Raw genomic sequence first — 25,021 nt, 5'->3', positions numbered from 1 at the left:
CACTACAACTAATGAGGGGAAAGACACGATCGTTTGTAATATAGCCAAAAATAATGTAATGTAGAGCCATGGAAGAGAAAAAGAGAACAGAGAGAGTGCAAGTGAAAGAGAGAGTGTAAGAGAGGCAATGCATTTTTAAAGATAGAATCTAAATGGCAGACATATTTCATGATAAAGTTTGACACTAAAGGAATTCAGTAGACACAGACGCTGTTTTCTTGAGTGTGTGCCCACTGCTTGCAAGCACAAAAAGCGCACAAATAGTTTCTCTCATGTTGTATTTACACCCACAGCCTTGTGCTAAAACACCACCATCTACACTGTTTTCTTTTTCTGCCTTCTTGTCTGTGCCTCACACACACACACACACACACCACACACACACACACACACCACACACACACACAAGTACACTGGGGACACTATATGAGATGTGAAACATCTGTTTGGTGGCAGAGCACAGTTTCTGCAGTTGCTAATGAGCGTACTGGGTTATGGCAAGGTCTCGGATCTATGGTCTCCTTCCTCTGCCTGACTTGTTATATCCAACCCCCTGACTTGCTCTTTATCTTTGTGCACAATCCTCCAGAAACATGATCCATATCTAATTTAAGATATATTTTTAGAAAGGCTGTGCCATGCTTGACAAGTATCAACAGTTCAGACATGCTGAGAGCCGACATGACAAGTAAATCAGAGGCCTCGGCATGAAACACTGAGGTCATTAACAAAACGAGGAAATGCGCTTACAAAACACACTGCAATACATTTACAAAAACAAACAAACAAAAAATCTTTAAAAAAATTAAGATTTCTGTTTGTGCCGCAGGTATGGCTTTCTGGTGTCTGCTGGACATCGTGCCCATCAAGAACGAGAAGGGCGAAATGGTTCTCTTCCTTTTCTCATTCAAGGACATCACCGACACCCACGGAAAAGGCCACCACAACAGCAAGAAGGAGGGTAGGCCACAAGCCATGTTTAGAAAACCTCCTGTTATTTGCTTACTTTGAGCATGATTTATGAGTGTGCTATCCTCTGGCCCCCGGCTTTCATTTTCTCTGTGCGCTCCTGTTCATCACTGTCACATTCCGCCCCGCCGGTTCTGTTTGGGCTGGTGTTCGTTCACTGAACTCAGACAATGTTTTCCAGTGGGAGACTTTGATTTGGGCAGCGTGTGTGTCTTCAAGTGGAACCTGGACACAGTCTGCCGCAAATGCCAAACACTGTGCCAGGGGGAAAGATTTTGCTGTAACGTAATCGAATTAAAGCCAAGTACATGTTAGTGGTGGTGTTTTGTGGGAGAAATTATTCAGAGTAAACACCTGTCAGAGTTCGGGCATTGCATTAGATGACACAGTAGTCTCCTCCGGTGTGTTTTTTTTTTTTTTTTTTTTTTTTGACACAACTCTGTGATTTAATTTACATACGCTGATCTGAGTCCCCTGTGTGACAGTTTCAGACGACAAGAGGTGCAGGAGGAAGAGCAGCTCCCACTTCAGCGAGGCCAGGAAGCGCGGACGCACCATGCTGTACCAGCTGACCAGCCAGTTCTCAAGGGGAGGCAAAAGAGAGGTCAACCTGGGTGGCGTGAGTACTTTTACCGCTCTCCCATATATCCTGATTGGCTGGTTGCTGGCATGCCCTGACAGACCCTCTAAGGAAAAATAAACCGTCAGGAGTCGCTCAGACATTCAGCGCCCTCATTCTCGAGCTTGCATTATTAATGTTGATATCCAAAAGATGAGTTTTTAGGAAGACAATATGAGGCAAGTCTTGACCCAGATTTCCAGAGTGCGGCTTATCTCAGTGGAAAAGTACATCAAATGGCTTTACTATTTTAAGTCTCTGGAATGATTTTAATCTTGCTTCTGTTGCATTTTCTTGCACCGAAATTACAGTTTGGTGACTTTAAATGGACAAATAGCAAGGTCACTGTGGCTGCAGTGGTTGCTGGGAGGTGGCTATCCCTGCAGGTGAGGTGTTATTGGTCACAGCGGAAGCTGGATGCATCATCATCATCACTTTTTTGGGACTGTCTGGATGTGCCAACACCTCACCAATGGGAGCTTGGGGATATAGGTCATTATGTCAGCAGCATGTTCTCTTAAATTACCTTTACCTGTAGATCCAAATGAAGCACAAGAATTTAAAATGTTTTTCAGCCCTTTCTAGATAAATGTGCCATTTTCCCGTGCAGTTGCTCACCTTCATCTGCCTTTAAAGTGTGTTTGCTTTTCGAGAGGCTATTTCTTCTGGTGAGACAGACCTAGTTGTGGTCTTTCATCACCATTTGTCTTATTTCTACAGAACAAAGGCCTTCGCAGGCTTTGAATAATAAAGTCGTGCTACACTCCAAGCAATGTTATTCATGGGAGCAAACCCATGTTTTGCTCTCAGATACAAACAGGAGCAGTGTTTTCCTACTGGAGCACCACGTTTGAGATAATCCCACTCCCTCCCTGCAGGGGCTCAGTTACCAACTGGGACTGTGCTCAAACTTGTCCTTCACAATGTGACATTTCATCCCTGGGGAGGCTAAAAGCAATTCAGAACTTTTCAGGAGTAAATTGAAAAAAGAATTTAAAGAAAACATGTAGGGTGTGTGTGACTGACTCATTTGGTTATTATTAGCATTTGGAAATGAAAAAACATAAAAACCTCTGTTTTGTGATTTTTGGAGAGATTCAACTAGCTCACCTAAAAACTACCATTGCCTTAAACTAAAACATTTGTTCATATTATCATTAAAACTGAAAGGACCAAAACATTTTACCGTCGAGTAGCACTCTTTTCAAAGACCTCTACCTGTTTAATGGTGTGCCCTTTATCTGACACTGAATTTCGAGCTTCCCTTCAGTGCTAAAAACCTGCAAAAGCTCGATGAGAATCTGACATGAAAATTGCTTTTTGGACACTTCACTCTTACTATTGAAACATGGTGCAATTTTCCAGTGACTGGTCAAATGTGTTTGCTGACTCCAGATATGTTATAGATTACCAGTCATTCATAACACAAAGAGAAAGGGATGAAAGTCATGGTAATGTTTCACTGTTTTGTAACATAATTTAGTTAACATTCATAAAAGAAGTAAGCATTATTTTAATCAGTAATAAAAAAATATCTTACTTCGCTCTCAGTTCAAATATATTTTTTATAATTTCAGTTAAAATCTCTGTAAAGGAAGAGATGAATACTCTCACATGAACCTCTATGCAGCTGACCTGCATCCTGTTAACACCTCCAGCAACAAAAGCTCGGCTGTTGCCTTCAGACCCGACCCGCAGGTGCCTTCCTGGGGAATCAATGTGCTACACTCCCCCCCCTCTGTCTGCCAAACCTCCCGCTGCCCTGCTTCACAATCCCACCTACTTACAGATGGCAGTGTTCCCTGGCACCATGCATGCTCTCACCGTACACACACCTGTTCTAATGGGGCTCACACACATGCACTTTCACAAAAACATTCACACATACATCAGGACCGACAGTAAATGACGGCTTGACCTCTGAGGAGAGCAAGGAAAGCATATGGCAAAACATCAACACGCTCAGAATGAGACGCACAGTATTTATCATTCAAATGTTATGCCAGCACTCTCAGCGTGAGACTGTCTTTTCACAAGAACACAGTTTCTCCCTGTCTCTCACACACGGAGATATACAAAGTGTAGGGATATGACATTTAACAATCAGCGTTAATGTATTCACAGTCTGCTCTCTGTCTCTGGCTCTCTATCTTATTCACGCATACACACACTCCTGCAGAAAACACTTTTCCATAACCCTCATTCTACCTCTACCACCAGGAGAATGAGATTAGAAGTTTCTTTTCCAAGGTAGACCATGCCAAAAGCATCTTCACAACAGAAACAACAGGTGCAGGGGAACAACATATTACTCACGATTTGACATAAAAATCACACTGTGGGTAAGAGAAAAGTCAGAGTAGCACAGTAGCACACCAGTAAACACTGCATGATCACTATCCACAGCACAATCAAAATGCTGCGTTTCAGAATACAAGACAATTTATCTGTAACCTTAGGGACAGATAGTAGCATACACAGCATACAGTACAACTATAAACTGTAATTTCCAGCAGCAGTGCACATTCAGAACAAATGAATGATGATGTAGCATATTAAAAATGTAGGCACCCAACATGTTTTTGAATGTGAAACAACAAAAACATCTACCAGTTAGAATATAAATTAGATATATTCCTGTGAGCTATTGTTTTATTTTGTGGGTGTTTGACAGCTCATTGGACTGTGTCTTGTGATTCTATCTGTGACTCTGGAGACTTTGCAAACCTGTCACCATTGTTAAACAGATACAGTGCAGATGGCATGGGAATGATGCAATAATGACATGCAACACACTATGGACATTGTTAGTTTGCAATATCAACAGAAATCAACATACACAAACATTATTAACTAACCGTAGCCCCCTGATAAAACTGAAGAAAAAGTACATTTCACTTTTAAATGTGGTGAAGTAAATGTATAAAGTAGCTTCAAATGGAAATACTACGGTAAAGTACCTCAAAATTGTACAGTCAGGGTTGCTGTAGTGAGGGGGATCGTGGAAGTTTTTGGGGCTTTATAAAAGCTAAGGGAGGGCCCTCACAAGGACAAAAACATAATGAAAGGACAGAGCAAAGGCAACCAGTCCTTTAAATGTTTCATTTCAGTAAACAGTGAAACAGCTGTTAAGTTAATTGACGAAAAAATACGTTGATAACCGTTAGGCCACGTTCTAAAGCTGCACCAAAACCATAGCAACGATACTAAAATAACGCTAAATTACACTCACTACAAAGGAGAAAAAACTGACAAAAAATGGATTTCGGTCGGATAGGTTGGTTTAAGGTAAGTAAACCGACATTTATCCTGTATACTCTGGGGTATCCTGAAATATGACACAATTGGCCGCCGCTGCACCTGCCACTACTGGAACGTCAGTTAGCGAAGTCATTAGCATTCATAATCTAGTCATTTATTAACGGAAATCGAGAGATAATCGCGGTAACGCTAATTTACCCCCCCCCATTTTCTCTCCCCCGTTTCTGAGATTTGACCACTTCTCTCTCTGCTGTTTTACACGTTTCCTCTCCCTCTCCATCTGTCACTCTGACCTCATCTCATCTTCGGCTTCATCCCTCTGGATCCTGCTGCCTCTCCCCATATTAACTGTCACTCTGAAGCCCCCCGTTTTCTTCCACTTGTAAATTATCTCTCGCTTTCTCTCTTTCTTTCTTCCATCCACTCCAAAAGCCTGTGCTTAATTTTTCATGAGTACAGATTTAACGCATTTTGCTTAATTTGAGGACCTCGGTTTTCTGCAAGTTTTTATAGTATTTGGTTTAGTCCTCCAATGCTATGTAACAGAAAAGGAGAAGGATCAGTTTCTAAAATATAATGCATTTGTGGAATATTAAATTACTCAGTATATGAAGAGGATAAAATTAGCTCCATCTTAACTGGCTTCAGAATTAAAATGCTGTTAACACCATAATCCACCACTAATGAGACAATAATGTCAGAGGCCATTTTTCTGTATAATGAGTATTTTTCTTTGTAATACTTTCGGTTTGTTTTAAAAATAGTACCTCAGATTTTGGGTGCACTGTTTTAGGATCAAAATGCTTCCTCCTCGACTGCCGTCCTCCCTCTTCCATCATTACTATATTTTTCCCATTCTTTTTCCTCTGTCTGTCGCCTACTCTGTCTTTCTTTCACTTTGTCTTTCTGTCTGTTTCTTTCTGTATGTTTCTCAGTAGCAGTTAGCTGACAATGTAGTCCTCTGCCTCCACACCACAGCCCGCCAGCTCTGCCTTGACTAGATCTCTATTTGTAGCCCAACGGCCTGCCAGGCAAGGAAGAAAAGGGGGGAGAGCTAAGCTTTTGCTGGAAAAACACTGACACAGACACATACACATAGATCTTTAAATACTAGCACCATAAAAATATTCAGAAAGAGAGACAGAGGTGACAAGAACTGCTTAAAGTTTCAATATTTTGAAGTGTAGAGGTATAATTTACAAATGAAAATTTGTTTGTGGCAGGTTTGAGTTTTAATACTGTAGAGGTTGCGTCTTTATTAAATGATCCATGACACAGAGCATGCATCTCCTCCTCAAAACATGTTCATCTTGAATCCCCCTTTCTCTGAGGGCTCCTTACCAAAACACAAGCACTCTGACTAGAAGTTGTTGTTTATGTCTGTTCTGCCAGTTTTGATGCTGTCAACCCGTGAGTGTATCAGCTACTGTAACCAATCCAAGGCACGCTGACAAGAAGCTCAGATTTGATTTCAAGCTGCTCCATTTCCCAGGGGAAGAGCCACTATTGCCTCTTTTCACTTTAATGCACTTGTCAAAGGGCTATGAAAGAGAAAAATAGTGTAATCTAGAGGCATTTTTAAGTTATGATGCAATACTTCTTTGGCTGCCTGTGAAATACAGAGCTCTGTAGCCTGTGCTTTCACATCTAACTTCTCCTAAATTTATTTATTTTTTTCTTAGCTTTTTTTTTTTTTTTTGCTCCTCACACAGTCACTCACAAACACACTTTCAGGCAGTGAACATTTATCTTTTTTCCCTTGCTGTGACTCAGTTTAGAGTAGGAGAATATCGGATTGTTGGTTGAAATTAAAGTTTATGTTGCAAAGCTTGTTACCTGGAGTGATTCAAACAGGAGTAACTACTGTTAAATGATATTGTGGGATTCAAGACTGAGAATCCTAGAGAGTTGCAGCTTGAGTCACGTGGTAAGCCATGCCTGTCTCCTTGCCCATCAAGGACAGGCATTTATCAGCGCTAAAGCCCAGAGCATGCTGGGAGATGTAGTCAGAACTCCAGGCCACAGTGTCAGTTAATGAAGTGTGAAGACCAGCTGTAGCTGTGTGTGTGTGTGTGTGTGTGTGTGTGTGTGTGTGTGTGTGTGTGTGTGTGTGTGTGACATGCAGTCCCATGTGTCCCCGCAGTGCCTGGCTTCTCTTTTCTAATCATTGGGGATGTGGTCGGATGACTGCCTCAAGTGCCAAAGGTTAGATGGGCGTCCTGACCTCTGTGATGTAAGGCAAATTAAAAGAAAAAAAATAGTCCAGCTTCTGCTGACGTTGCATGAACTGTCATTATAGTGGCCACAGCTGTTGATGGCAGTCAGCATTTTTCCACTTACAAATGTCTGGACACCATGAAAAACCCACTGACAGAGGGAAATTGTGATAAACACTTATCCTTTGACCAGAAAAGAAGCCATAGTCATTACAGTTTTGTGTTAGTGGAAACAATCTGAACATGTTTCCTGCATTCATACAGTGCAATGTGCCATTGTTCTCTGGTATTTCTCTTATTTTTGAAATAGAAGAAAAGTTTGTCCATTCCCTCTCAGAGAGTCAGTCTATTCCTCCCAGTCAACCAGGCAGCTTCAGGGCCCATTCAAGGAAATCTCGGGTTAAGACTTCATTAATCAGCCTCATTGTTTCTGGTCTCCCCTGTTTGTGAAGTGGACACATTGTTCGTGGATGGATTACTGTTCATTTATCTCTCCTTTCCGTTTCCCTCTCACCACTGTCAGAGGTAATAGCTTCTCCTCCTGTCTCCTAAACATGGTTAAGGCTATTATGTGCCAAGTGCATTGCCCCATTTGGAGAGCTGCAGTTTCATTATGTGCCAAATGGACTCCCCACCTCATCAGTAATAGCAATTCATACTTTCTGCAATTGGATTTCCTTAATAAAAATGAAATAAATGGAATGAATATGCAGTAGGCTTCCAAAAATAACAGCAGTGGATGGTCAATGTTCTAGTTCCCCTCATTTCCTTATAGTAGCACAGCTACCATTGTACATACCACCTGAGAATTAAGGCATTAATGGCATTTGGAAGGATAAAGTCAAGCCAAGATCAAGTCATGTGTGAAATTATAAGGCATCAATGTGTGGTAATAAGTTTCCCCCGTTACTGACCACAGTCATCTTACTGTCATTTTGTATTGTTACTGCACAGCTATTTGAAAGCTTTATCACTGTCTATAAGGGCCTGTCAAGAATAGATAACCAGCAGCATTACCATATCTGTTTCACTTGAGTTGGTTCCCACACTGAATCATCAGCGGTCAGAACACAAGAGAGGGCGTTGACATTTATATTGTCTGTTTCTGCAAAATGTTGGCACTGCAATGTCCATCTGATTATCATTTATTTTCACAGCACTCCGCCTCGTGAGCATCTGCTTATCAAGTTATTCATTTATGCAGCTGCTCAAGTATGCTTTATGTCTTTTGTATATTTATTAACTTGAGCCTGAAATTCAAGAGGTGGTTATTATTGGACTTTAACTCTTAACAGGCAAAACCCCTTTCTATATGTGTATTAGTCTGTGGTGTGTGTGCATATGACCTGCTCTTATTTTCTGTTTCAGCAGAAATATTTAAGAATGTTTTTGCCATTCTACCTGTTTGTCTACCTGCTCTCTTACAGAGCATGATTGACAAGCCTTCCATACCAGAATACAAGGTGGCAGCGGTGCAGAAGTCGCGCTTCATTCTGCTCCACTACAGTGTGTCCAAAGCCCTGTGGGACTGGCTCATTCTGCTGGCTACCTTCTATGTTGCTGTCACCGTGCCCTACAATGTCAGCTTCACACCGTATGATGACACTGTCACAGCTGCACGCTCCACCATTGTAAGCGACATTGCAGTGGAAATGCTGTTTATTATAGGTGAGTACTTTGAGTCATTGAAAAAGCCACAGCTTCCTGTGTTATCCTGTGTTAATTTGCTATGGCTTCAACTGTGAGGACCAAGTTTCGATATAGTGGTGCATTGAGGGTATATTTGTTGTGGTAAGATAAGATTTTTATTCAGCATCCATCCATCTTATATCCATTTTCTTAACACCTATGGCAACAGGAAACTAGAGAAACGCAGGCATCCTTTTCCCAAGAAAGTTTGACCTGTTCCAGGCAACCTAGGTTTTGTAGTCCCTTTGGGATGTCCTGGGTTTCTCCCTGGGACTCCTCCCAGTTGATAGTCCTTGATAAAACCCCAAGGGGAGGCACTCAGGGGATGAACTGAGGTGGCAGAAACTCAGTGTTCTCCTCTTAGTGTACATGAACTATGGTTTAATTTGGAGTTCATGTCAGAGTGCTGAGTCCCTCAACTTGGCACAGAGAAGGAGGCTACCAGCCATACTAGGAAAAAAACAAATTTTCTTCCTGTTTTCTGCCAAGCTCTTTTACTTGGTCACTACCCAGACTTGATTTGTTTATTGTAACTTATTATATTTCTTGTTTTTCTTGATTGAAGTCACACATTTAAATTAATAGAATGCAAAGTCTTATATAGCACTCAAGATGAGGCATACTTGCAAAAAAAATTTGGAGAGAAGGTGCCACTGATTTTATTTCAATGATCTTTACAGCTCAAACTATTCTGCACATTGTGTGCTATGTCACCATCATTATCATCATCTTGCCTTCCTTTAGCTTCTCATAGCTGAAATTGGTATTGAGTGATGAGCCATCATCTCTGCAAACACCAACAGCTTGAATGACAGATGAGGTTTTGTTACATCAGGCCTCACACCCAGAGGTCTGCTTGTTATGTGCTTGCTATATTCTGACACTAAGGTTAGATGATCTATCTCCCAAATTCACTGATCCATATGGATGCCTTAAAACACTGGCATATTTCAGCTGTTTCAAGTTTCAGCTTCAGCTTCTTATTGTATTATTTTTAATTTATATTGTTACAATTTTAAGATTACATTAGTATGACTAAAACTGGTACTCCATCCTGTTTGTATTCTATAATTTGGGATTGAATCTGAGCTTGTGACCTTTCACACCTGTCATTATTCCTCACTGTATACAGCTTGTTTCATTCTATCGGTCAAAACTACAGCTTTGTGGCAATGCTCAGTGACTATGAGTATGACTTTACCATCTCTTAGCCACAGAGGAAAAAATGACCTTTAACCTTTATATTTGCAGATATTATCCTGAATTTCCGCACCACCTACGTGAGCCAGTCAGGCCAGGTGGTGTATGAAGCACGCTCCATTTGCATTCACTATGCCACCACCTGGTTCTTTGTGGACCTGGTGGCTGCCCTGCCCTTTGACTTGCTGTATGCCTTCAACATCACAGTGGTGAGTATTGCTGCTCTCAGTGGTTGCTGACAGAAGCAGGAAGTTGATGATTTTTCATCATACATACTAATTTCCCCAGACATGTGTTGCCTTTGGGAATAAATCTCCCTCCATTTTCAAGATTGATATATTATGTGATGAGTACTTCCAAAGAAATGAGTCATACACAAGATAAGCACATTCGTTTGAATATATGTGCAGTTAGAGTGTCTTTTTAGTGTGTATTTTTAGATATTAACATGGCAGGTTTTGATTTCCAAAATCTGAACAGCCTGCTTTTCCCCTACTCCAACTCCTCTCTCTTGCTTTCTTCCTTTCTCTCTTTTTCTTCCTCTCTGCTCCCCCTTGCTCCACTCTCCACCTCAGACCTCCTTGGTCCACCTACTTAAGACAGTACGCCTGCTGCGCCTCCTTCGTCTTCTTCAGAAGCTGGACCGCTACTCCCAGTACAGCGCCATGGTTCTGACCTTGCTAATGTCTGTGTTCGCCCTGCTGGCACACTGGATGGCCTGCATCTGGTACATGATTGGACGCAAGGAAATAGAGACCAATGAGACCTGGGACATTGGTGAGTCTGACTGAGACCTTGCTGAGGTGGAAGCTGAATTCTGAAGGACTAGTAGCAGCAATAGTAGTTCTGACTGAATTTCACCATGTTCCATCATTTATTCATTGTCTTTACTGGAACCTCTGACAGGAAGTAAAATCAAATGTTACATTAAACTGTTAATTCCAAAGTGAGTGCTAACTATCCAGATTTGATTCACTAACTAATCCAGTCTAAGCCAACTGTCTAGTCTTATACCATAGACAAGATTTTGCCAACACAGTGAGACATTTGTTTTGTCCCCGCATAGCTATAAATAGTCATGGCTCACCTATTGGGATTTCCAGCCCTCCTTAGTGGTGAGATGTTGGCGAACACCATACTCTGGCACTCTAATGAGAACTGCCTGAGACCAGATCAAAAGCCGATATAACAAATAACTGGTGGCAAGCAGCGCACTAATGTCTTGTTTGTGTCACTGTTTGAAAATAGTTCAGCATGGAGACCAATAATCAAAAACTGACAGACTTTTCTGTTCTATAAATTATCTAAGTAATATCTTGTCTTCTTATGTACACAGTTGCCTGCAACAGATCAAAGAATATAATCATGTATGTTCTTATTATCATGAAAAGGGACTACCAAAAAATGATGAGTTTAATCCTACAGCTTAACAGCCACATGATTGATGAACTACAAATAGCAACACACATACTGTAACATACTTTACTGTACAGCATTAAACATGTCCAGTACAGTACAGTCTGTTGTGAAATGTGAGTGTGTGTATTTCTATTTATGTGTATACATGTGATTCTACAAACCTTTGTGTCCATATATTCTGTCTATGGGGAGGTTAGGTCATACCTGCTGATTAACAGCCTTATTTATCCCTGGAGGAGCCAGTCTCATTCTGCCAGCTTGCTGACACTCTTGACAATCTCTTCTTGACACACACAAACACACAGACCCAAACATATACTTTTCTCTCTCTCAGACAAGGTATTTCAATACCCTCCATGCAGACAACATGAACTGTAGCCTTTAGACATTGTTCTTCCCTCATGCTCTATCTCCTCATCCAAGGGTGGCTCCACGAGCTGGGCAAACGTCTGGAGACGCCCTACATCAACAGCACAGTTGGCGGCCCGACAGTGCGCAGCTCCTACATCGCTGCCCTCTACTTTACCCTCAGCAGCCTGACCAGTGTGGGCTTTGGCAACGTCTGTGCCAACACTGATGCAGAGAAGATCTTCTCCATCTGCACCATGCTCATCGGCGGTACGTCTGACACTAGGGTACATTCTCCCTCTGGCATCCTGGCAGAGCGGTGCCTCTGTTTGGCACGTCAGTGCTAGAAAGTCAGCAGGAAGTGGGTTGGATGGTTTGGCTGGCCTTTGAGATGCAGCTTGTTGCCATCTTTATATACCAATAAACAGATCATTTTAGCTGAGGTGGCAATTATTGGTGCAACAACCCATAAGATAATTGTATGTGTGTTTGTTATTCCGACAGCTTGTCAGAACAGTGATATAAACGGAGCTGTATATTATTGTGGCACCTGTGTGGATCAATAAGCAGATAAATGGTAATGTGTAAATGATTGGGTAGTGATCAATATAAAATTCTATTTATTTTAAAGAAGGAAAAATAAAAGTCACCATAGAAAGTAAATATTTCTTAAAAATAAATTGTATTCTTTTTACCTAGGAATACAAGTGCTCAGCCTTTATATTGTCTTTTACTGTCTTTAACACCATTTGTTTCTGTCTCTTACACAGCATTGATGCATGCTGTTGTCTTTGGTAATGTGACGGCCATCATCCAGCGTATGTACTCACGCCGTTCTCTCTACCACACACGTATGAAGGACCTAAAGGACTTCATCCGTGTCCACCGTCTGCCCCAGCAGCTCAAACAACGCATGCTGGAGTACTTCCAAACCACGTGGTCTGTCAACAATGGTATAGATGCCAATGAGGTAAGAGTCCCTTTCATTGTTGTCATGTAATACCTTTGTACACAGTGCTGTCTTCCCTCAAGGAACATAAAGGCAATGTTTTGAGAGCATTTGAGCAATAAAATCCGCTCTAAATCCATTCACAACCTTTTCCAACTGTAGTTGTTTATGATCTTGCACAACACATGGCTGCTGCTAAACCGTCAATTGACATCCTATTGAAATTCAAAAGAGGGTAACTGGTGGCAACAGAGTCCATTCCGTAATTACCAATCAGTGTCGCATCTCATTACATCTGTCACACATCCCCAGCTCTTGCACGACTTCCCTGATGAGCTGCGGGCTGACATCGCCATGCATCTGAATAAGGACATCCTCCAGCTGCCGGTCTTTAAGGGGGCCAGTCGTGGCTGCCTCCGCTCACTCTCACTCCATATAAAAACCTCCTTCTGCGTCCCTGGGGAGTACCTCATCCGGCAGGGCGATGCTCTGCATGCCAACTACTTTGTCTGCTCTGGGTCTCTGGAGGTGCTGAAAGACAGCATGGTGCTGGCTATATTAGGTTTGTATTGTATTGTTTTTAGCATTGTGTTTAAGGTGATTATTCAGCATAAAATAAAGGAAAGAAAGTGAATATTTATTGTTTTGATTTTAGGGAAAGGGGACCTGATCGGGTCTGACTTGCCTGGAACAGACCAGGTGATCAAGACCAATGCTGATGTGAAGGCCTTGACCTACTGTGACCTGCAGTATATCAGTGTACGAGGCCTGAGAGAGGTGCTGGAACTTTACCCTGAATATGCCAGCGTGTTTGCCTCTGACATCCACAACAATCTCACATATAACCTGCGTGAGGGCAGCCAGGACGAGGTAATAAATACACTCAGCCACACAAAACAGTTGCTGATTAAATGGGTTATTAGAGTTCCTTTTCTGTTTCTAGTCTACTAATTTCTAAACTCCTAACTATCAAAACTTGAATTCAGTATGCTTAAACCTGAGCCTACCAAATAAAATTCAGAAATTCAACACATTTTCATTGCATTCTGTTCAACTGAGGCTGCTGTTGGTGGAGAAATTTGTATCTTTTCCTCTCACTGGTCATTGTAGCTTTGTATGAAATTAATACATGTTCTACATTCTACATTATTAGATTCCACATTGCAGTATAGCAGACTTTACACCCACACTTACATTTATCTAGTGAAATAGAGCATACAACATACCAAACACATTGTGCCCCCCTAGGAGCCTTTGTCACTCTCCTTGACATTTGTTCTGCCACAGCAACCAAAGGGCTGTTGGTGGCTTGATTGTCACGCCAGTTACCATGCGTGGGTGCCGCTGTCAGGCAGCCGTATCGCTTCCCCGTCACCACCCCAAAGCGCAGCAGGATGACATTACACCCAGACACTGACCTCCTCTGAGTACAGCCTGTTACCCCTAACAGTTATTTAAGAAAGCATTATGTAAGGCAAGATAATCCTCTATCTGCAGAGAAAATGCACCTGTTGATGTTGTAGCCATGTTTTCAGGCGCTATTATATAATGTATTAAGAAGATGCATCTTGAAATCTACAGAAACAGTGCAAAAAAGTTCAGTGGTTGTTTTGCATGGTATTTTGTTGAACTGTATGATCAAAACAAATTAATGCTGTGATGTCACTGATGTGTGACTGACAAAACCCGACAAAGCTCCCCAAGGACTTTCTCGATCTCATCCTTATTGTCAGTCACAAACATTCTGTACTTGCCTCAAGCATTTGTCTTGGTTCCCACAGGCCTTTTCTATTGTTTGAAGGTTTTGTTATTTCTTTCATTGTGTTTGTTTAGTTTGGAACATGAAAGACAGGACATCTGTTCGGGCAGTGTTAATTACCAGATGTCTTTTTGTCAGTCAGGCTGAAGGAACACAGCTTCAAATGAGTTAATGAGGGCTTCAAAAACAGAATGATTATGTTTGAGGAGTGTCCTCCATAAAGAGACATCACTGATAAAATTTGTCACCTTATAGAATCCATGCATACATGACAGAAAAGCAAATTATTGTAGGAAAGTTAACTATCATAGGGTCTTTGTTTGGTGTATAGCTGCTATACATACATTTAGATTTAATCTAGATTCAAGCAGGCTTCTCCAAGGCGTGGCTGATCACGAGTGTTAGTTCTCTACTTCTCTCAGACCATCTGCTCAGAGTTTATGCTCAAGCACAAAGCCAGGGCACCGGCACCCCCCTGACAGGATGAAGGAGTGCACAGCTACCTGGCTGAGCTGCCAGGTCCCACAGACTCCTCACACACTCACACGCTCACACACACAAGGACACACACAAACATACTGGTCTCATCTACATCTTCACAGTGGGTGGTTTTAGGTGGGAGTCCTGTAGGATGGGAGGTCCTTTTACACTCAAGAGATACTTGAGAATTGTATGCTGACTGTACAGTAATCAGTCAACTGCAGTGAAATATTGCCAAAGAAACAGATTGTAGGAATGCCTATTACAGTATAAGGTATCCAAAAGGGACTCCTTTGTCTTGTCTAAAAGGGAAAAACTCAGAGTGCCAGATGGAAAATGAGGATTTTTGTCAGCTCTGTAATTTCATTTCTACTTTTATTGTAGTGGTGTCAATTAAATTCTTTTCAATATGTGTTGATGAAGAACATACAAGTTTTGCAGCTATTTTTACTCAGCAAACTACAAACAGAAACAGAGACAAAAAGTTTTATTCTTTCTTTTTTGACACTCTAGTACTGGAAAAACCCTTCATACTACTTTCAAGTTGACTTTTCAGCTTGCTTTTTATAATTGAGCGTCTTAAATGGAGCAAACTGAAATCTGCATTGGTATGGCTGCAGGAATTTTGCTCAGGAGTTGGTGCAGACTAAAAACAGAGCTAAAAGACAGTGAATAGACACACAACTCTGAATGAATTATCATGTTCCTCTTTACTCTGCCAGTTGTGTACATAACTGTTTGCTAGCAAGTTTGTCATATAAACTGAAAAGATAATACTATGTCAGTGTTGTGTTTGCCCCAAGTTACCCAAAAAAAAAAAAAAAATCAATAGTTGCAGATTTAAGGTCAGGTTGAATGATTTGGTATGCACTCGGGATGTTGGCTTGTTTCTTAAGGGAGGAGAGATTTAGAGAGACGGAGTGACTGTGCTGTCCTGGGCAGAGTGGGAAGGTCACTACTCCACTGGGGAGCCAAATTTGTTGGACTATAATGACCATGTCGCCACAGGGAGAGTTAAGTAGTAAGTAGTCATGGGGTGTGAAGAACAAGCTAGTTGGTCAGGAGTAATGGGGATGCAGCTCCCTTTGGATCCTCACATGACAACAAGTTTAACAAGGTTAATAAAGGCTGCCACTGGAAACCGCTGGTGGGGAGTGCAAGAACACTAGGGATAAACCAATTATCAGCCAGGCCAATTATCGACGCCAATATTCGGCATTTTGATGCATATCGGCATCTGCCTTTTTTTTTTTTTTATCCAATGGCCAATAAGAGATCAATTTAAAACTAGGTTATTTTGGCTCTGATGCAGCCGCGCCTCTCTGTCTGCAATCACTACTCTGCCTCCAGCATTGTCCCACCCACAGCACCATCTGACTGGTTACACAGAGCCATGGCACGGGTAACAGCAGTGAAAGCTGTGCATGCACAATGCTCACACACGGCAGAGAGGAGAAAAAAGTTTTGCCGGGTGGAGAAGCTCCGGAGCAGATATATGTTTCTTTATTTACTGTAGAGAGCTATTTATTTGTTTAAGTTTTCATTTAACTTTATAAGACATGCTGCTGAGCCTGGGAGCTCCCTGCACTTTTTGTGTTGATTTTTAAAACAAAGATGTCTATTTTCTAAGATAAAAAAAATCTTTAACATGTTGCAAATCTGAAAAGCTGTTTAATAAACATATGAAGGCATTTAAATGAAGTTAAGTGTTGGAGTATTACTCAAAATTTTGACGCCAGTATTTTCACTTTTACTGCAAATGAATATCGGCTCCAAATATCTGTTATCGGCCTCCTTGACTACTAATAATCGGTTTTGGTATCGGCCCTGAAAAAACATATCGGTCTATCTCTAAAAAACACAGCAAGTTTATTTGCGATCTAGAAACAAAATGAGCTTGATGTTGCTGACATGTTGGATGTGATAAAAATACCAATCAGGAGTGCACTGAAGGAGTACAGAGAGGAGATGACAAAATGTCATAACTGTCCCAGATGACAATACCCTCAGATGAAATCAATGTCATTTCAAGTACATCCTTCCAGTACAATAGACAGCTCTCTTTCTGAGATATCCGAATAAACTCTACACTTGATTGGATGAATTTACACTCACTTGGCTGTCAGTGGTGTATACTTCTGATTTTTAAACTGTTCTGGAAACATTAAATGTGTCCCAAATTATATACTGTACCGACATCAGTTTTTGAATAAATTTGTGGTACCAATTCTCTACCTATAACACTTGGATTTAGATGGCTGACCACATAGTTTAGTTCTGTGTAAAAGTCCGCCATAGCTTGCTGATTTGCCCTCTTGTGTTTCATGGGTTGAGTTTTACGTAATCTCAGTCACTGTTTCCTGGACTTTCTGTACTCTCCTGAAACAAAAAAAGAGATCCCATGAAATGTATTCTGGATTTGTATGATATCTGGCACAATATTCACAACTAACATATTCTTCTGACTCTGCTCACCCTGTATCTGCTCTTACAAAATGTCAGGCATGTGCAAACACAAGGTAGCACACAGGAAAAAGTCCCTCAATTAAGTCCTTGCAAACCCACTTTACTATGTGGGACACTTGTGGCATCAGTGCCCCATTACTTGATATTGATGTTCAATTAATGTCATTTGGCACTGATATTCCTGGCTGGCTAGTTAATCATTCCACGTCGCTCCAGGGTTAATTTTCCTTATGAGTAGAATTTGACTCAGATTTCTCCCCTTTGCCTCTCACATAACACAACTGTCTGAGGAGATGTTAAGATTCACAGCTAGAGTTTTAGATTTAATTTCCTCTCAGCTGTGATGATTTTTAAACTCAGTATTGTGCTTCAGTGAAGGATTAAATTTAATGTGTATCCTCAGTGAATTGGCTTCCTTGCATCAAAGAGCATCACTGGCACCAGACTGGTAGAGCGACAGACTGTGGCTTGTGTTGTCACATTAAGCTATGTTGTCACAAGCACTTTTTTCACACATGAGGGAAGGCTTCACACTACCACAGTTTCATTTGCCATCCAGCTGGTGATTATTCTAAATTGCTAGCAATTTCTCCACACACTAGCAGAAAGACAAACTTTTGCTGGAATCCCCCTGCAGTCAAGTGTGGAAAAAGGATCAGTTATGTGATTCAGCTTGTGTGGCAAAGGCTGTATTACTGACCAAGGTCATCTAAGTAGCGGCAAAAGGGAAAACAGTGGAAAAAAACAAAAACAAAAGAGAATTTTACACAGTTTTGTAAATCCAAAGATATCACTGAAATGAATTCATTTCTAAAGATGTTATTGCACGGCTCAGTTTTAATTTCATCAGTCAAAGATCTGATAAATAGGATATTAGGAAAATAAATATATTCTGCCTGTAGCTGTGTCTTTTGTAATCCCTGTTGCTTTCTTTTTATCGCTGCAGGGTCTGAACAGGTTTTCAAGGTCACCCAGGCTCTCCCATGTGAGTTCAGTCTAAATTCAGTCTTCTTCTCTCTGACGTGTCATTATTATTCCTTTTTTTAAGTTATGATAAATTCACCAAGCCTGGTTGAGATTAGATATAGAACAGGGGAGACCATGGCATAACTGTGGTGAGAGGTGTACTTGTATCATGAGCTTAAGTTCTTGGTCTATAGCAGGCATGTGTCTGGTTTTCAAGGTAAAACCCCCAGTTTTTCTGGGACATACTGTAATACTGGTGAACACTGTGGGAGGGGTTGTACAAGGACTTCCCCTACAGGTTGAAACTCATTTGGAACAGAGTGAGCAGTCCCTAGAGTTAGCTCGCTAACTGGGTCAATAGCTCTCCTAATGGGAAACCTTTTGAACTACTTTTTTCACTACATACAGTATTCACCTCCCTATATCACCCTACCTTATTTATCTATTATCATAGTACTGTTTACAGCACTCGCTTTCTTATTAAAAGTTGCATTTAGTGTAAAACTAATTGTTTTTACTCATAAGCACACAAGCAGCTACAGTTAGAGCGTAATAGATTTGTAACAGGATTAAAGTAATGTGATTAAAATATCATCAGCTGCAGCTCATTAAAATGTAAATAACACATTAGTTACTCCTTATCAGCAGCTTTTAAAATAAATAGGTTGTTATGTGCCAGATTGCTCAGTAAATGTTTTGAGGGGGAAAGATATTTTAAGTGGGATTTTAAGTTTGTCTGGTTTCCTAATATGATTCAATACTTTTTTTAGTATTCTTGTATTGTATTGTATTTTATTTCTTCTCTAATCTATTTTCATATTCTCAGGGCTTGTAGTTTGACAAATACAAATCAGGCAGTTTGAGCATGTAGTTATTAACACTGCATTTTATATTTTCTGTTTTACAGGAACCTAGACTTCCCCCTATCGTGGAAACCAAGGGTGATGACTCAGATGACTCCTTCCACCTCTCTCCAAACACTCGCTCTCGCCGCAACCTCCTGCTGCCCAGCTTCAGCAGCCCCGTCCGCCGCACGTCTCTGGGGAACCTCCTGGGGGACGAGTTGCGGCAGTTCAACGCCCTGCGACGCTGCCGCTCTCCCAATCTCAGCCGTGGCTTCCACGGGCAGAACTCGTCCCCTCAGCCACCGACCAAACGAGAGCACAGCACCCCCACATCAGCCCCGGCCCCAGCCTCAACATCAGGCCAGACAGAGTCAGGAGCTGAGCAAAAGCCTTCGAAGCTGCTCATCCCAACTGTGACCTGCTTTGGACCCCCAGACCTTAGTCCAAGGTAGGTCCAAGCAGAAATCAAGCAAAACCTCTTACCAGTCAGAATATGTGACTTTTCTTTTTAACTTCAGTAGCTAATATTGCAAAAAAAAAAAAAAAAGTACACTGAGTGAGCAGAAAAATAAATAAAAATGCCTGTCTAATGTAATGCAATGCTATATATTCTAATAACATCATGCAATTAATAATTATTTAACTAGAATTTCTAGTCTAGTGTGACAACCTGATTCCTTTAAGGTGTAGGGTGCCCAGCAAAGTCATTTACAAATCATAGAGTTCATTACAAACACCTGACGATAAACAGCCATTACAAATGATAAGCTTCACAAAGATAGTATTTGTTACCTGACTGTTTTCTTGAATTGCAGTGTAAAGGGGTTTCTATGAAGGCAATACACAGACAGTTGTTTCCTTGTAACATATATGACATAAAATGAATTCCTTTTCTGTGCCGTCACAGACGTTATCTCACTAATCCCTGTAAAGCACATGATGTCTACTTACTCACTGTAGTTACGGAAGCCTTAAACGTCTGACATGATCCGAATAAGGTGTTGAAGTAACGGACACCTAAAGTCATGCTAGAGAAACCTGCATCATCTACTCAATGTAAATGCAGTGTATTTGCATTGCATATTTCAACAGATGTCACAGCATTTCATTACCAGAGCACCTTATCCTCCTGCCCCAACCATCTGTATTCATAATGTATCCCTAAGTCATCCAGTAAGTCCTAGATATGGGTAAGTGCTGGTTCAGAGAGCTCAGGTGTCCAACCCTCCAGACTGGGCTCTTCTCCTCATGTTCAAACCCACATGGGCCTCTGCCAGCCGCAGCTCTCATGGCACATTCCTGGGTCGTCTGCTGGCTCCAATGATAATTGAAAAAGTTCTACTGTTACATTAACTTCAGCTTCCCTCCTCCCTCCCTCCGTCCCACCAGGGTTGTAGACGGCATCGAAGACAATGGGCACACGTTCCATTTCAACGTGGAGCACAGTGGGCCTAAAGCCAGTACAGGAGGCAGTACCCGAGGTAAGCCAAACCGCCTCCAGCTGCGGGGGTCACCTGGGTGCCAGGTGGCTGGAGGTAAACTCGAAGAGTTCAAACAGTGGACACCACAATGCTGCCCTGCCTCCTTCTGGGGAAATATGAGAGTGCAGAGGAGTGAGTCCAAAGAGTAAGAGAACATGTTAAAGGACAACTGAGGTCAAAGCAGGGTGCTGATCATCTGACCTGAGCTTTTCCTCGTGATCACTATCATCCTAGGAAGAATATCAGGTTCTGTTGAGTTGAGGTCCAATTAATTTACTTAAGTATAATGAGTGCTTTGGCTACAGAGGCACAACAGTACACAGTATCAATCTATTTACAGTACAGCTTACTAAATATTAGAAGTGTTTTTAAAAACTGTGGTGTAGGATGCACCTCCTGATTTTTTATTTTTCGTTGCTGTTCTGACCATCCTACAACACCTCCCGAAGGAATGCCTGTTTTTTGTTGTGTTCTTTGCTAACATGCCTCACTGATTCCACATACTTGCTGCTGTGGTCACAGTCATATTTAAAGACTTCACAAGCTTCCATCTTGTAGATCCCAATAAACCACAGCAACATCATATAGTCAAGACACTCTCTATTTATAAATCCATACAGGCATAATGGTAGATATAATATCATTAATGCTGTTCAATGAAGTAACTCTGCAATTGTTTAGTTAATACTGTATTTTTGTATACCTTTACTTAAATTAATTCATGTATACCATAACTTCATAACTTCATATTGATGCTGATAAATCCTCTGTGTGGTGTGTTGAGTTGTGTGCTACTAAGTCAGCTACTTTATTTTCCTCCTCCTGTTTTTTTTTTTTTTTTTTTTCCAGATGCCACGCAGGCAAATGCCACTCTGTTGCTAGAGACAGAGGAGGTCAGGCAGAGCATCAGTCAGCTCAACCATAAGGTAAAGCACAGCCTCTTAACCTAAATTAAAATTGATCGGACCAAAGATAATCTAGCCTTTGGTTGAAATCCTTCCCAGACCCAAATCAACTTTGCTCCATATCCCTCTCCTCACCTTTCCTGTCTTCTGTTTGTAAAGTACTTTGGAAAGACTGAATATGAAATCCATGAGTAATGGATTGGAGTAGCAGTAATGCATTTGTAATGAGAAAAATACAACCTGCATTCTGTTTTGGCATTAAAATATGAATTCCTGTTTTGGTCTTTAGAAATGGGTTTACTTCAGAAAAATAAGAACAAAGTGGTATCTCAACCAATATCAGCCATGTTTGCGTATTTATATTGGTTAATGTATAGTGAGATGTAGGCTCAGCTGCCCTGTTTCTCAGTGTGTTCCTGCATTTTAATCTGAATGTAAATAGAGCGGAAGCAGGTGCTATGAGAACATCCAGATGGGCTCAGGTAGGTGCTGTCTGAAGTTGATATTAATTAATCAGCAGGGCACTTCTGCAATGCAGAGGGTAGCCAGGAGTGCTGACTGGACAATCTGAAGAAAGAAGAAATTCTGATGACAGCCCAGGTCTACTTATGGCCCTTCTCTGGCCCCCTTTCCTTCTTGGTTCACTGACTTGTTCCCAGGTTTCTGTCTACTTTCTCCCCTATTTGCGTCAGTTACCTTAGCCTGTGTCCCTCTGGATTTCAATACTGTGCAAGAAGCCATTTCTTAGAGTCATAGAGGGGATTATAAATTGTTTGGTTCTCTTTTGGGAGGTCATCAGAAAATTATATCTGGACAAGACACTGAGATTAAACCTTGAAGATAGAAAGTGATTAATGTGTCACTCTGCTCGGGACTTAATTGGGTAGAATATTTCGAAACCGTTTCTGTGAACTTTACCACGTCTGCTGTGTAATGATAGAATATGCAAAGTATGCATAAATAAACTGTGTACTCTCCGCACAGATGGGCACATTAAACCAGGAAGTATCTGAGCTCACCAAGGGCCTGCACCACATGATGCACCTCCTCCAGGCTCACATATCCATGCATCACTACAAAGCCTCCCTCCCCTCATACCCTTATGGCATCCAAATGGTGTCGAGCCCTCCCACAGGCCCCAACGCTGGCATGTCGTTCAACCTAGCGTCAGCCTACCACCTCCATAACGATCCTGGGGGCCACGAAGGTCACAACCACCAAAATGTCCCACCCACTGGCCACTGGAGCTACAGTGGAGCTGCTGAAACCCGAACTGAGAGCCACCACCAGCCTCAGTCCGCCAGTCCGCCTGCTAACTCCTGCCCGCACCCCTCTCTAAACTCTGCGCCCAGGTTAGGCTCGTGTCATAGCTCTGAGAGCATGACCACACATCTGTGGACCAGCCCTTCACTCCTCAGCGTCAGCCCAGGCTTCCAGGGTGGAAGTCCAGGCATCACACCTCATGCTGGGCATGAAGACTCTGACAACAGACCTCTCAGTGCTAGTCCAACTACCATCAGCCAGTCCCAGCCCACTTTGTGCCTGCAGCCTCCCGGTGATAGTGATGACTACTCTTGCCTTTTGTCTGGTGCCCCCACAGGCAGGTCCACACACAGCCTGCTGGACCCATCACTGAGCTCTTACCCCCATCTCAACCTGCCCTCAGAGTCCCATCTCAACTTATCACAGACCTCACAAGAGAACATTTGTGTTCTGATGTCCACCCCAGCATCTCATAATCTGATCCACGACACCTCCATCTTCCAAAAGGAGGACTCACACCCCTCTATTCACCCTGTCTCTGCCTCTACACCCGCATTGCCCAGCCACCCTCTCGGATCCTCACTGGATTCAGGGTCGCCACGATTGGACGCTCTCGAGCCCGGTCTCCCACTGGGCGACCCATCTGCCATAGAACACACCAGTCTGGAGTGCCTACTGGGGAAAGGGAGCTCTATGGAGAGCCGGGACAGCGAGAGCGCATCGTCGCGAAGGTCCAGCATCGGCGTCCAGACACAGAGCACAGAGCAGTCGTGGTGCCTGGACCTCACTGATTGAACTGTACATGTTTCAGGGGCAGACTCAGCGACTTCACTGCAACTGGAAACAAAAGCAGCAGTTACTGAAATGCAACTTCTTACAGTGTTTAAACAGACTCTGCTGGAGATTGTCAATGTGTGCTGTATTTCCCCCTTTGAATTCTTGGGCTCTCATATTTGTCAAACTCCACGCAATCTACACCATTTCTATGCAAAAGCATGTCATTTGTGCATTATCTTGGCTTTACGGAAGTGTGTCTTTGAAAAAAAAAAAGCTCCACAGCAGTGGGTTCTAGTATATACTGTATATTTTTTCCAACATCCTCAGAGCAAATTTGCAGTTGATAAAAACCTGTTACCTTCTTGCATGGTAAAGTTGTTTATTCTTTTTCCTAAGGAAAAGGTTTCCAAATCAATATGTAAGCATTCTACATGAAAACCTGTTGATAGTGCACACAGATACTGTATTTATATGGCAGACAGGTCAGAGTGGTTGGATGTTTTAACACACAGAGGAACAAAAATGACACATGCTTCACTTTGCGCATAGAGAATAGAGTATGTGTATCACACAGCATAGATTGTTCATTGTTTTAAACTGAATGTTTTTCTCAGTTCAGCATTTTTTATTTGCAATTTCAGAGAGTTTTTGGACTATGAATATCTCATATCCAAACTCAAAGCAGTACACATTAAATAATTTATGATTTCACTTATAATTCCATTGAACATCTCCTTTTTATGCATCTCCTAAAGATCCTTCAGGAAATTTGAGTAAATTTACTATTTTCTCTTCACCAAGGCATTTAATACGATGCTGGGAAATAGGTTCAGTTGCTCTTCATGAAAAATAAAATAAATGAAGAAGGTACAAATATCTTTCTCAAGGATCTACAATTCTATAAACACAACATAGCTGCTGATAAATTAAAGATAAATAAAAATACACATTTAGTTCAAAAGTGGGTCTCATGAAATATTTAATACTGTTATTAATTTACAAAATGTGAATGCCTCCTGGGATAAAAACATGAGCTCGCAATACTCATACAATATTCAGAGTATTCAGGAACTTGATTGATTTCTCCTCGGCTGACAAAATAAAGAATGCAGAAAATTGCTCACTGTGTCCTTTACTGTGGTGTCACACTTTGTTTCTGCATTTTATTCTGAAAAACAAACATGATATAACGAGACCTTTTAATGTGTTCATCAGTGTTGTGCTGTGATTTGTGTTTGACAGGTTGTTGTCGATGACTCGAACTCCAAAGTGTTGTTGCATAAAGTCACATGTTCATTATGTTTAAAGGATTTTATGAAGTTTATGTAACAGGATACATTCACAAATTTAATAATATGAGAGTCTGATATCGTTTATAGGTAAAGATATAGTTCCACATAAAAGATCTC

General features: G+C 41.6%; 1 protein-coding gene across 2 annotated transcripts in view; it reads left to right on the top strand.

The window, feature by feature from the left end:
* The window catches only part of LOC108901714 (potassium voltage-gated channel subfamily H member 4), a 36,251-nt gene extending 11,465 nt beyond the window's left edge, over nt 1-24,786 (top strand). The window contains exons 3-16 of one of the 2 annotated variants that reach the window (XM_051066411.1): nt 830-961; nt 1,455-1,588; nt 8,493-8,733; nt 10,006-10,163; nt 10,530-10,731; nt 11,797-11,991; nt 12,492-12,691; nt 12,983-13,232; nt 13,326-13,540; nt 18,322-18,360; nt 19,249-19,634; nt 20,576-20,667; nt 21,517-21,593; nt 22,557-24,786. In XM_051066411.1, coding sequence (XP_050922368.1) covers nt 830-961; nt 1,455-1,588; nt 8,493-8,733; nt 10,006-10,163; nt 10,530-10,731; nt 11,797-11,991; nt 12,492-12,691; nt 12,983-13,232; nt 13,326-13,540; nt 18,322-18,360; nt 19,249-19,634; nt 20,576-20,667; nt 21,517-21,593; nt 22,557-23,630 — 3,395 coding nt within the window. In that variant the 3' untranslated portion in view covers nt 23,631-24,786. Of the gene's footprint in view, nt 1-829; nt 962-1,454; nt 1,589-4,671; nt 4,877-8,492; nt 8,734-10,005; nt 10,164-10,529; nt 10,732-11,796; nt 11,992-12,491; nt 12,692-12,982; nt 13,233-13,325; nt 13,541-18,321; nt 18,361-19,248; nt 19,635-20,575; nt 20,668-21,516; nt 21,594-22,556 lie in introns of those variants that run through there. The other variant, XM_018703322.2, reaches the window with a different exon arrangement.
* Nucleotides 24,787-25,021: the final 235 nt, after the last annotated feature.

Source organism: Lates calcarifer, linkage group LG23, assembly GCF_001640805.2.
Source record: "Lates calcarifer isolate ASB-BC8 linkage group LG23, TLL_Latcal_v3, whole genome shotgun sequence".
NCBI lineage: Eukaryota > Metazoa > Chordata > Actinopteri > Centropomidae > Lates > Lates calcarifer.
Note: the sequence above shows the minus strand (reverse complement) of the source record. Positions and strands in the feature narration are given on the sequence as shown.